Source organism: Oncorhynchus mykiss, chromosome 11 (assembly GCF_013265735.2).
Source record: "Oncorhynchus mykiss isolate Arlee chromosome 11, USDA_OmykA_1.1, whole genome shotgun sequence".
In the NCBI taxonomy this organism is placed as follows: Eukaryota; Metazoa; Chordata; class Actinopteri; order Salmoniformes; family Salmonidae; genus Oncorhynchus; species Oncorhynchus mykiss.
This window is the reverse complement of record NC_048575.1, coordinates 21,117,417-21,131,153: the sequence shown is the minus strand read 5'-3', so window position 1 is coordinate 21,131,153 and position 13,737 is coordinate 21,117,417. Positions and strand designations below refer to the sequence as shown.

Below are 13,737 nucleotides of genomic sequence, written 5' to 3'. Positions count from 1 at the left end.
ATACGAACATAAAGTAAATGGCTCCATATAATAAAATAAACATTTTAGGTGTCTCTCTTGTCGAGATGTGTGTTTTGTCCTATAATTCATGTTTTTTATATTTAATCCCAGCCCCCGTCCGCGCAGGAGGCCTTTTGCCTTCTGGTAGGCCGTCATTGTAAATACGAATTTGTTTTTAACTGATAGTTAAATCAAGGTTAAATAAAAAAGATGAGCGCTCTCCTCAGCGCCGCCATCAGTGTTTGCCTGCCTGTCTTTCAGTCTTTCTGTCACTCTGTGTAAGTAGGATAGTAGATAGCACATAGCACACATATTAGTGCATAAGAACACATTCTGGAATCTATACTGTAAATACTGTAATATATGTATGTACTGTAATAGTCTATTTTTGTGTTTAGACCTATTTTGCATTCATTGATTAATCAGCCTATTCACTTGTTTTTATTTTCATTTTTTTCTGAAGAGCACATATAAACAGCCTATGTGCAAAGTAAATACAGTTTGCACATATGACCATATATATATATTCATCATGATCACCTGAACTCAGTGCCTTGAATAAATATTTCACTAGGGATATTAACATTATTTTACCCAAGGTAGGTTATGCCAGGTGTGGTACTAAACCAAAGCACCACCACCCCCCCTCCAATGCTTTTAATGCGTCTTTGATCCCAGGTTTTGGAAAAATGCCGAGTGCTCCCTCCTACCACGCAGAACAAACGCTATATTCATCTCTGTGCTACAGCTTGCGAAACTCCCTCCAGGAACTTCTGGGTACTTTTCCCCACCGCTCGAGCGACTGAATACAATGTCATTCATGCCAGCGGGCGAAAACAGGCGAAGTGGTGCCTGGTCAGTTCACCCGATAATGTTGAGAATATGCAGTGTTTTTTGCGCATGGAGTGTACTGTTTTTGACAGAAGTCTGCGGGCAGTCACAACGGAGGTACCTCTTCACTTTTTATTTTTTACAATTGATTATTTTTGGTTTTGCGTTGGGCTATTTGTTAGAATTAACACGTGTGTACTGTAGCCTACAAAGCCTTATCGTGAGGTGCCAATGATCCGTTAGCCTACGGCACAATGAATGAATGAACGGCATCAATGATGTTAAATTGTTCATAACTGAGGAGTTGTTATTTTGGTGGAATCTGCAGTCTGCGCTGTAGGCATGAGGACGCACATTGGCGCATTGCCGAGACAACCCAAGAATGAACACCAACCATTAACGCATAGGCTTCTGCTCCTTTCCAGATTCCATGATAGCATAGGCTATTAGAATGAGAAGTGTCTAAAATATTTTTCTCAATGTTTCCAGACCAACGTTTACATGCGGAGGGAATATAACGGGGGGTTCTGGGGTCATTGGGAGCCCGGGGTATCCAGGGGTGTACCCCCCAAATACCAAATGTGTTTGGAGAATCACGGTGAGTCAAACATACTTGTACCCTACTGTAAATACATGATTCATGTTTAACAGTTAACAGCACCCATATCAGAGAACTGAAATGACGCAATGTTTCTGCAATAAAGTACAATGAGATACTAATTCACTAACCCTAACTGTGTAGGTCTAATTCGTAGTCTGATATTTGGCCACTGGCCACACAGCACCCCTCAGGCACTTTGAGCTGCCTGCTTGGCATTTGTATTAACACGCAGCATGGTCACATGGCTGCAACGAATTAAAGGTAAATCAGAGGAATATTTGGTTCCTCTTATATGAGTTGTCACATACAGTGCATTTGGAAACTATTCAGACCCATTGAGTTTTTCACATTATGTTACGTTACAGCCTTATTCTAAAATTGATTAACTTGTCCCCCCCCCCCCTAATCAATCTACACACTATACCCCATAATGACAGAGCAAAAACAGGTTTTTAGAAATGTTTGAAAATGTATTAAAACAAAAAAAAGATATCTAATTTACATAAGTATTCAGATCCTTTACTTAGTACTTTGTTGAAGCACCTTTGGCATCGATTACAGCCTCAAGTCTTCTTGGGTATGATACTACAAGCTTGGCACACCTGTATTTAAGGAGTTTCTCCCATTCTTCTCTGCAGATCCTGTCAAGCTCTGTCAGGTTGGATGGGGAGTGTTGCTGCACAGCTATTTTCAGGTATCTCCAGAGATGTTCGATCGGGTTCAAGTACGGGGTCTGGCTGGGCCACTCAAGGACATTCAGAAACTTGTCCCGAGCCACTCCTGCGTGCATTGGCCGTGTGCTTATGGTCATTGTCCTGTTAGAAGGTGAACTGTCACCCCAATCTGAGGTCTTGAGCTCTCTGGAGCAGATTTTCATCAAGAATCTCTCTGTACTTTGTTCTGTTCATCTTTGCCTCAATCTTGACTAATCTCCTAGTCCCTGCCGCTGAAAAACATCCACACAGCATGATGCTTCCACCACCATGCTTCACCATAGGGTGTAGCTCCCTTCAGTAACCACGAGCACAACCGTTCCTTGATTTTAACTGGCGGCTTTATTCTGTAGTTTTAGTCAGAATTATCACCTTCCGCGAGAACTATAAAGTAAATGAAAAATACAGTTAAGCACACTCTTACAACCTTATCTTACGAGTGACTTATTAGCTTGGTATAACTCTGAAGTGCTTACATACATAACAGTTTAACCGGCGTTATAACGGGTTCAGATTAAACACATGAATAAAGGAAAAAATACCTCATTGGCTGCTTATTACAGAAGGGAGGAAATCAAACTTCACACTTATTATTCCTGGCATGAATTCACACTTCATCCTAACATACACTCTTCAACTTTTATGAACTACACCCGATGACATGAAAACTTAGCTAACGCAGCGCAGGATTGCCTTCCCTCCAAAAGTGTGTTGCTACAATAAGGATCCCCGTTACAACAGTATTAGCTACGTAGTTCCGCATGTATTATAATTTCCCCCGCACAGCGGACACGTAAACAATTCAAACAAAAGACAACGACATAACCTGTAAGTCTAACTGTCAGTTACATAGGGATGGTGCCAGGTTTCCTCCAGACGTGACGCTTCACATTCAGGCCAAAGAGTTCAATCTTGGTTTCATCAGAGCAGGGAATCTTTTTTTCTCATGGTCTGAGAGACTTTAGGTGCCTTTTGGCAAACTCCAAGTGGGCTGTCATGTCCTTTTACTGAGGAGTGGCTTCAGTCTGGCCATTCTACCATAAAGGCCTAATTGGTGGAGTGCTGAAGAGATGGTTGTCCTTCTGGAAGGTTCTCCCATCTCCATAGAGGAACTCTAGTGCTCTGAGTGACCATCGGGTTCTTGGTCACTTCCCTGACCAAGGCCCTTCTCCCCCAATTGCTCAGTTTGGCCGGGCGGCCAGCTCTAGGAAGAGTCTTGGTGATTCCAAACTTCTTTAATTTAAGAATGATGGAGGCCACTGTGTTCTTGGGGGCCTTCAATGCTGCAGAAATGTTTTGGTACCTTTCCCCAGATCTGTACCTCGACACAAGCCTAGCCTTGGAGCTCTACCGACAATTTCTTTGACCTTAAGGCTTGGTTTTTGCTCTGACATGCACTGTCAACTGTGGGACCTTATATAGACAGGTGTGTGCCTTTCCAAAACATGTCCAATCAATTGAATTTACCACAGGTGGACTTCTCAAGGATGGTCAATGGAAACAGGATGCAGCTGAGCTCAATTTTGAGTCTCATAGCAGAGTGTCTGAATAGTTTTTATACATTTGCAAAAAAATCTAAAAACCTGTTTTCGCTTTGTCATTATGGTATATTGTGTTTTTATTGCTGAGTTTATTTTAATTAATTTTAGAACAAAGCTGTAACGTAACAAAATGTGGAAAAAGTCAAGGGGTATGAATACTTTCCGAAGGCACTGTATACCCCTTATGTGATTGAATAGATTGTAATGTATATTGTATTGGATTGAATGTTGTCCCCAGGTCCCTGAGGGTAAAGTGGTGGTCCTGTCCTTCCGCTTCATTGACCTGGAGAGTGACAACCTGTGTCGCTATGACTACGTGGATGTTTACAGTGGCCATGTGAGTGGCCAGAGGCTGGGCCGCTTCTGTGGGACTTTCAGGCCAGGCGCCCTGGTCTCCACAGGCAACAAGATGCTCATTCAGATGGTGTCTGATGCCAACACAGCTGGGAGTGGCTTCCTGGCGGTGTACTCTGCTGCCCAGCCGCATGAGAGAGGTAAGCAGAATAGAATATAGAAGAAGAATAGAATAATAATGTAGTAGTTAAGGGTTACGTTTAACTTGCCTAGATAAATAAAGGTTAAATAAAATGAAAATAAAATAAACGTGCCTTGCTCAATGGCACAGTGGCAGGAGACGGGATCTAGGATCCTACTAGATTTTTTCTGTTGGATTAGTTACCTGCCGGTTGCAGGCTTACCTCTCTAACCTCTAGGCTATGTAGTGTGTAGTGAAAACTGCAGTCATCTGTATCCAGCCTATACCCAAGCATGTTCAACAGAGCATTAGGGACTGATCCCTAGCCGTGACTCTGTTCGGACTCCACATCGTAAAGACCTCAGATGTGTGTGTGCGTGTTGAGTGCTACGGTTCACATTTTAACCAGCTAATTAACTAGCCTCTTAACCGCTAGCTGCCCCAGCAAGGTCGTTGCACCGTGTCACTGTAATAATACTAATACCCAGATGATGAGATCTTAGAGGTCAATTATTTACATCTGAGACTAAAGGGCAGTTCTAGCTAAATAAATCACTCCCAACGGATAGCAGGTCAAGGGAAAGTTTGACTTCTGCTTGGTAAGATTAAGTACCAGTGCTCTTTCAGTTTAGACCTCTTGTGCAGTTAAGACGAAACCTGTTGACTTAAAGCTTCCTCGAGGAGGAGGTGAATCTCTACACATTTAACAGCATGACGAGGAATTTTTGACGGCTCATTTTCCAGATGGAGAGCTCTAGGGTCAGACAGGTCAGCGCTAAGCCGTCCCTTCCTCTTCTGACCCAGTGACGTTACTTCTCCCCGAATGAGTTTGTGGAATTTTTGGGGGGCTGAGTGCCTCCCTGAATACCTTCTCTCTGTCTCCGTACCTCTACAGTAGCTGACAGCTGGAATCCCTCTTGGTCTGTCAGTTTAGATTGACTGGTGTTTTCCCTCTGTTCCTGGGTGTGGTTGGTTGAAACTGAAAAGCACCACACAGCACTCCTCCATTTGTTCAATGTCTATTTTAGTTACAGAGTCAAATTGGGCTTGTCCGTCTGCCAGTCATGAGGCCGGGAGCTCAGCTGTAGTGGAACTAACTGCTATAGCGACTAACTACATGTTACAGGAGATCCAGCCATGGTTTTTAAAGATCCACAGATCCCTTGCCAGTCCAAGCAGCTTGTGTGGTTGGCTGATGTGATCTCTCAGATGTGTGATGGTATGCCTGGCATATAGACTCCCTTTTAACTGCACGTTGCAGCATGGGACCAAGGCAGAGGAACAGACTGATGTCTTCTTAATTTACTCATAACCACAAGGGAAGCATAAGACAAGAGCCTACTTATTCGAAAATGTTTGTTCCATTATGGGATTATGTCATGCGCGTGCACAACGTTCCATCCTTTAACATTCAGAAGGAAGCGATATATCCTGCACATAAACACAGAGTCGCAGGATGATGCCCATGTGAAGCAGTACTATCTGGGCAGTATAACTAAACGTTGTAGTTTGACTTTGCACCCACCAGGGGATCAGTACTGTGGCGGTCGTCTGGTTAAACCCTCCGGGTCCTTTAAGACCCCTAACTGGCCCGAGAAAGACTACCCCGCAGGGGTCACCTGCTCATGGCACATAGTGGCTCCTAAGAACCAGGTGAGTGTTCGTCTACAGCCAGAGGTTCTTACTTTACTCACAGTTCAACTTGACACAATTGACAGTGATTGAGATCGCCTAAGATGTCAATTTTCACATAATTGCTTTGTGGTTTGCTCTTGGTTAGTGTTGCACAATGAAATGCAACTTCAGAATGTGGGCTGAAAATAATTTGTTCAGTGTAGCCTGTGTTGTGTGTAACCTGTGTTCTATGTAACCTGTGTTGTGTGTAACCTGTGTTCTATGTAACCTGTGTTCTATGTAACCTGTGTTCTATGTAACCTGTCCACCAACACAGATTATTGAGGTGAAGTTTGAGAAGTTCGATGTGGAAAGAGACAACTACTGTCGATATGACTATGTGGCCATTTTCAACGGGGCAGAGATCAACGATGCCAAGAGGATCGGGAAGTACTGTGGCGACAGCCCTCCAGCGTACGTCACACACCTGTTTCTACTCTGCATTCATCTAGCTAATGTACCGCTTCGCTTATGACCTTGATCATAAACCTACTAATGCATGATTAACTGTTTACCTAAGCACAAGATATCCATGAGCATATTCAATATATCAACTACTTACCAGGTAAGCTAACATTCTATCTCTATATATCAATCTCCCTCTTCTCTCTCTCTCTCTCTCTCTCTCTCTCTCTCTCTCTCTCTCTCTCTCTCTCTCTCTCTCTCTCTCTTCAGTCCAGTATTTTCTGAAGGTAACCAGCTCCTGATCCAGTTCCTCTCAGACCTCAGTTTAACGGCAGACGGGTTCATCGGCCACTACAAGTTTAGACCCAAGAAGTTCCCCACCCCCACGGTACCAGCGACCACCACCACCCCAGCAGCTACCACCAGACCCATACGTAGGTAGCTCCTTTTTCTATGTTTAATCCAAACAGGACATATGTGTAACCCTTCCCTTGTCTTGACACATCTCTTCAGTCTTGTTGTTACAATGTAAAGTGCTTTTAGCACAATATGAATCCAATTCATCATCATCATCATCATCTCCAGGCCACATGGGTGTTTGGTCCATTTGATCTGCTACTAGGAGTTGTGGATTTAGAGACAGATTAGATTGCCTGGTCCCAGTGGTCTTTGCTGATGCAGACATGTGGTGTAGCTGCTGTAGCTCCCTCCCTCCCACTAGGAGAGTGGCTTACAGGCTTTTTCATTAGCCTGGTTCCAGATCAGATCTACCATGGTAGTGGCTGTTGACCCCAGGATGAAAGGCAATGGAGCAGACACCAAGGCTGGATGGCTGTTAATCTTGTCCCTAGCCAGCTCTGTCTGTAGCAATTGGGGATGAGGTTAGATGCCCGTCAAAACATCAGTCCCCTCTAACTTATCACTTCCATGTATTCTTTTCTAGTTTTTTTTTGTCTTTGTAAATCTGTGATTTCTCTACTATGACAGAGTTAAGGGGAAGGGAAACAAGTAGTCACTCCAAAGAGACACCTTGTTCCTTCGTACTCAGACAAACTATTGTGCCGAACCTCCTAAAGGCACCCATGCATGGTTGTTTGAGGACACCAACTCTCTAAGGCAAGGCACCCCCCCCCCCCCCCCACCCCCGTCATGATGTCATCTGAATGTCATCAGGATCCTTTGATGACTGCCTCTACTAAGAATAACATCTGGACATTGATTGGACTGTATTTTGTAGTCTCAGCTTTTCCCTATACCACTACCCTAGCAGTCTTTTTTAATAACTTGATGTTCCTAGACAGGCTTCCCACAGTCACTGACACTTAAAGAAAGATACATTAAAATGTTTATTTTACCCTCTTTTTCGATCTTGTCTCATCTGTGCAACTTCCCAACGAGCTCGGGAGGTGAAGGTCGAGTCATGTGTCCTCCGAAACATGAGCCTCCTAACCGTGCTTCTTAACTCCCTCCCGATTAACCCGGAAGCCAGCCGCACCAATGTGTCGGAGGAAACACCGTTCAACTGACGACCGGCCCGCCCGCGATAAGAAGTCGCTAGAGCGCGATGAGCCAAGTAAAGCCCCCCCGGCCAAACCATTCCCTAACCCGGACCACGCTGGGCCAATTGTGTGCCACCCTATGGGACTCCCGATCATGGCTGGTTGTGATACAGTCCGGGATCGAGCCCAGGTCTGTAGTGACGCCTAAATACATTCCAATTTACTAAAAAGGTCTGTAGACTGTTTTGCTGCTCTCAAAGATGATCTTTTAATAAAACATTGATGAAATGCCACTGATTAGGTTACTGTTTACCTCCGCTGGCAAAATTGATGCCATAATCAACATAAACTGATCTTTATGGTTATCTCCAGTTACTCTGACCAAAATTGGCAGTTTGGTGCTCGTTTTTAAGGACACATCTCAAATAGTTTCACCACTCCCATCTCAGCGCAAGCAAGCTGATGTTAGACAGGTAACTGACCAACCCTGGCACAAGGTCTGGAAAATAGCTGAGCGCAGGCTTTTTACAACACGCATGCGTTAGACACTTGCCCCTCCTTAACGCCAGACGTAAGTACAACCCTATACCTTAAGCGTGATGTGAATTGTAGGATTCTAAGTTGCCCACAGTTTTCAATGGGAAGTGTTCATTCTAATTCATTGGCCTACGATTTGATTTCAATTCATTCCCTGAATTGACTCAATGTGAAACAAAATCAACCTAAACCCTACTTGCTAGCATCCCTTGAATGTGGAAGAAGAATGTGAACTAAGTAACTATATTTTCCTTTTCTCTGTGTCTCCCCAGCCCTGAAGTACTCTTTAGCTCTGTGCCAGCAGAAATGCAAAAGAAGTGGAACCGTTGAGAGCAACTACTGTACCAGTGACTTTGGTAAGAGAGATACTATTCCCCTACAGCTAATGCTACATATATTACTATGGCTGACCTGCCTAAAGCCGTCACTACTGCCGTCACAGATACTAAGCTACAGCAACAAACAACAACAGGTCAACTGTGTGTGTGTCAGTCAGTCAGGGGGGTGGGGTGGGAGAAAATTGTCCAACATTTACCCCAGCATCAACCCAGTCCATATGAGCCGTCCCTCTCTCAACAAACCCATGTTGTCGTGATACACTATCTGCGCGGTTTCAGCGCTTCTGAAAAGCGTCCTTGAGGGTTTTCTGACAGGGCAGCCCAGTGAATTTGTGTATGGGACTGACACAGTTCTCTTCGTCTCATAGAGGTAACACACATGCCAGAGAAGAGCCTAACTGTAGGTAAACTGCTGCTAAATGAAGGTGTTGATTCAGCCAACGTTCTCCATGGCCTTAGTTTGCTACCACAGTATTTGGACTAGCTCTGTGATGTTTTTCTCCGAGTAGATGTTGATGGAATGAGGCAGGTATTTTAATAATTGCTTTTCCTAAGGGATGTTAGGTCAAATTTGCATGGAAAATGAAGACCAGTCTGTGAAGACCAGTAATTTGGTGTTATTGTCAAAATGTCTTGTATAATACAGTGGCAGACAGTCTGCAGTCATATCAAGCCAAGGGTGTTGCATCACAAGTTTTAATGACTAGGCCTGACACAAAAGGACCTAACAGAAGACCCGGCCTTTCCTTCCTGCTTACACATTGATCTGATCATCTTATTCAAAGCTATTCAACCAGTACATTTTGCAAGCCGAGCATCAGAGTATTTGTATAGAAAGATATCCGATCTCGATCATACAATATTTGGTCAAGGCAATTACAGAGCTTACAGGCTGTTGAACGTTATACACCACCATTTCATAACGATGACACAGTTGTCAGACTTCCAATCTAAGTAGATGTTGTTGAGTGCTTGTTGTTGAGCCATCTAAACTCCCCATGTTTCTGTGACAGTGATAACAGGAACTGTCATCACGGCGGTGGTGCGAGAAGGCAGCGTGTACGCCACCATCTCCATCATCAACGTCTACAAAGAAGGCAACCTGGCCATCCAGCAGGCCGGCAAGACCATGAGCACCAAGATCATCGTGCTCTGCAAGAAGTGTCCATCCATCAGACGAGGTGAGTTGTAGTACGGTGGACCACTGCCAAAGGACTCTGGGGCTCACTCTCCACTAGCCTGGTCCCAGATCTGTTGTCTCCTTCTATAGCCTGGTCCCAGATCTGTTGTCTCCTTCTATAGCCTGGTCCCAGATCTGTTGTCTCCTTCTATAGCCTGGTCCCAGATCTGTTGTCTCCTTCTATAGCCTGGTCCCAGATCCGTTTGTGCTCTTGCCAACTCCAACTCAAGACAATGTGGTTTGGCATGACAATGAGTGACAAGGAGTTGGTATGATAGCAAAAACAGACTGGCACTCAGGCTAACTCTCCCCTGGATATAGTCATCCGTTTCTCTTGCGTAAGTTTCAGACATTCACCGTGACACGATAGCACAGGTTTTAGTCCATGATTGTACTATTGAACCATATGTTTTTATTTCAGTTCAAATTCTATGATTGAGTAATACTGACACGGTTTCAAGTGTGGCACTGAGTAAGCACTTGTAACAGCGGCATGTTCCAAATGTACAAGATACATAAGAAAGAGGTGGTTCGACATACTACTTGGTTTATGGCTCTGAGTTTGCCTCCATTGCTGTAACCTATCTTCAAGCTCACCCGAAGGAGCTTGACCAAGGTCTGAGGTAAGCGGCAAAACTCACTGTGCAATAAGAGCTATGAATGTGAATGTGAATACAGTATATACAAACATACTATACAGTACTCTATACGTTTATAGATGTTGAAGTCGAAGTCGAAAATGTACATACACCTTAGCCAAATACATTTAAACTCAGTTTTTCACAATTCCTGACATTTAATCCTAGTAAAAATGCCTTGTTTTAGGTCAGTTAGGATCACCACTTTATTTTAAGAATGTGAAATGTCTGAATAATAGTAGAGAGAATGAGTTATTCCAGCTTTTTTCTTTGACCACATTCCCAGTGGGTCAGAAGTTTACATACACTCAATTAGTATTTGGTAGCATTGCCTTTAAATTGTTTAACTTGGGTCAAACGTTTCGGGTAGCCTTCCACAAGCTGGGCGAATTTTGGCCCATTCCTCCTGACAGAGCTGGTGTAACTGAGTCAGGTTTGTAGGCCTCCTTGCACGCACATGCTTTTTCAGTTCTGCCCACATATTTTATATAGGATTGAGGTCAGGGCTTTGTGATGGTCACTCCAATACCTTGGCTTTGTTGTCCTTAAGCCATTTTGCCACAACTTTGGAAGTATGCTTGGGGTCATTGTCCATTTGGAAGACCCATTTGCGACCAAGTTTTAACTTCCTTACTGATGTCTTGAGATGTTGCTTCAATATATCCACATAATTTTCCTGCCTCATGATGCCATCTATTTTGTGAAGTGCACCAGTCCCTCCTGCAGCAAAGCACCCCCACAACATGATGCTGCCACCCCCGTGCTTCCCTGTTGGCATGGTGTTCTTCGGCTTGCAAGCCTCCCCCTTTTCGTCCAAACATAACGATGGTCATTATGGACAAACAGTTCTATTTTTATTTCATCAGACCAGAGGACATTCCTCCAAAAAGTACAATCTTTGTCCCCATGTGCAGTTGCAAACCGTAGTCTGGCTTTTTTATGGAGGTTTTGGAGCAGTGGCTTCTTCCTTGCTGAGCAGTCGATATAGGACTCGTTTTTACTGTGGATATAGATACTTTTGTACCCGTTTCCTCCAGCATCTTCACAAGGTCCTTTGCTGTTGTTCTGGGATTGATTTTCACCTTTCGCACCAAAGTACGTTCATCTCTAGGAGACAGAACGCATCTCCTTCCTGAGGGTTATGACGGCTGCGTGGTCCCATGGTGTTTATACTTGCGTACTATTGTTTGTACAGATGAATGTGGGGCCTTCTGGCGTTTGGAATTTGCTCCCAAGGATGAGGCAGACTTGTGGAGGTCTACAATTTATTTATTTTGATTTTTGATTTTGATTTTCTCATGATGTGAAGCAAAGAGGCACTGAGTTTGAAGGTAGGCCTTGAAATATATCCACATGTACACCTCCAATTGACTCAAATTATGTCAATTAGCCTATCAGAAGCTTCTAAAGCCATGACACCATTTTCCAGAATTTTCCAAGCTGTTTAAAGGCACAGTCAACTTAGTGTATGTACACTTCTGACCCACTGGAATTGTGATACAGTGAATTATAAGTGAAATAATCTTTCTGTAAACAATTGTTGGAAAAATTACTTGTGTCATGCACGAAGTAGATGTCCTAACCGACTTGCCTAAACTATAGTTTGTTAACAAGAAATGTGTGGAGTGGTTGAAAAAGGAGTTTTAATGACTCCAACCTAAGTGTATGTAAACTTCCGACTTCAACTGTAGCTATAAACATATATGGAACCCAGAGGAGAGTTGACGCTGATGTGCTACCTTCCTGAATGTCTCTGCCGTTCCGCCACTGCATTCAGGCTCTTTCTGTGTGATCTCACTAGGCCTCAATTACATCTTCATGGGCTCAGCGGACGAGGATGGGAAGGGGAAGATCGCCCCGCATCACTTCGTCATGGCCTTCAAGGCTAAGAACCAGAGGGGACTCAACGTACTGAAGAACAAACGCTGCTGAGATCAGCTACGTGCTGCCTGAGTCTCCACCCAACCACCATGCCCCACCCACAAAAGGGTGTGTCTGTTCTTGTTAGTCTCTGCCCAGCCTTCCCTGGCTCCGCCCATCATTATCTATCATCCTTCACCACAGGACTAGTCTACAGAGCTCAGGCTGTTACTGCCTGGAGGTGTCTGGCTGTCTCTTTCCTTTGTTTTGTATTTCTATGCTGTTTTTTCTCTTTCCTCTGAACTGGGCCTGTTTTGAGTGCAATGTGAAGAATGACTGTGATAATTGAAGAGAGGGAGGAGAGGAAGAGAGACCGATAGTAAGGGGGAGAATCACCTGGGTCACGTTCAGTTAGAACAAAACAGGAGAAAATGTTAGAAACTAAATACTACCTAAATATGTCCAATGAGAGCGCTCATGTACCTTTTCTGTTTCAAAAAATTTTTCTCACGTTTCAAGCCCACTGAACACAACCCAGGTGTCATGATGAGTGTTGGCTTGGATCAAACATCAGACAGGAAGGAGTTTGTTAGAGGAAGTACATTATTGAGGACGGGGTGTTATAGTTTTATGGACAGTGTTTACAAACTGCTCTTTATTTCCTATGTTCACATTGAATGGACAAGATTTGGGAGGTATTTTATGTGGTGTCGATAAGTGCAATAGTTGAATATATAGCATTCCTTTTGAAATGATTTGTTTTCATGCTAGTATTACGTTTAGTACTGTCACTTATTAGCCAAAGCTTTTCACAATGAATGGATTCAACAAAGCACTCCTTATCATTATGTCAGCTTGGTTTGTAATGTATGTAATAAAAAGAGATATGAAATGAATTACAATATAAAGTATTTTCATATGATTCAATTGGTAAATGTTATTTATATTTTCTTGTTTTCATCTGACCAAATAAAAAACAGAAAATGAAGTTTATTTTAAGGAGGTGGTTCTTCGTATGGAGTGTCATCATTCATTCATTTACAGCCCAGCAGTGCGTTGTAATATGTCACGTTAACGGTGCATATAAGGGCCTCCCGAGTGGTGCAGCGGTCTAAGGCGCTAGAGGTGTCACTACATCTGGGTTCGATCCCGTTTCTTCCGACACATTGGTGTGGTTGGCTTCCGGGTTAAGCGAGCAGTGTGTCAAGAAAACAGTGCGGCTTGGCAGGGTCGCATGGCTCTCGACCTTCGCCTCGCCCGAGTCCATACGGCAGTTGCAGTGATGGGACAAGACTGGAACTACCAATTGGGGAGAAAAGGGGATAAAAAACAACAACTAAACAGTGCATTTAAGAACATAAATAACAACATTTATATCTGGCCTACATAGAGTATGTGGTAACTATGGCCAGGTGTGAAGGCAGCTGTTAGTAGGGCAGTCATGA

At 43.7% G+C, this 13,737-nt stretch overlaps 1 protein-coding gene across 2 annotated transcripts; it reads left to right on the top strand.

Moving 5' to 3' along the window:
* The first annotated feature begins 707 nt into the window (after positions 1 to 707).
* Positions 708 to 13,280, top strand: pcolce2b (procollagen C-endopeptidase enhancer 2b). Of its 2 annotated transcripts, XM_036935155.1 has the most exons (10): positions 708 to 948; positions 1,321 to 1,429; positions 2,071 to 2,126; positions 3,925 to 4,180; positions 5,690 to 5,814; positions 6,113 to 6,249; positions 6,511 to 6,674; positions 8,549 to 8,632; positions 9,628 to 9,795; positions 12,234 to 13,280. In XM_036935155.1, the coding sequence occupies exons 1-10, from the start codon at positions 883 to 885 to the stop codon at positions 12,362 to 12,364; spliced, it is 1,296 nt and encodes a 431-aa protein (XP_036791050.1). In that variant the 5' UTR covers positions 708 to 882; the 3' UTR covers positions 12,365 to 13,280. The 2 variants fall into 2 exon arrangements, with proteins under 2 accessions (XP_036791050.1, XP_021476152.1); XM_021620477.2 differs by lacking the exon at positions 2,071 to 2,126 and having other exon boundaries at positions 710 to 948.
* Positions 13,281 to 13,737: the final 457 nt, after the last annotated feature.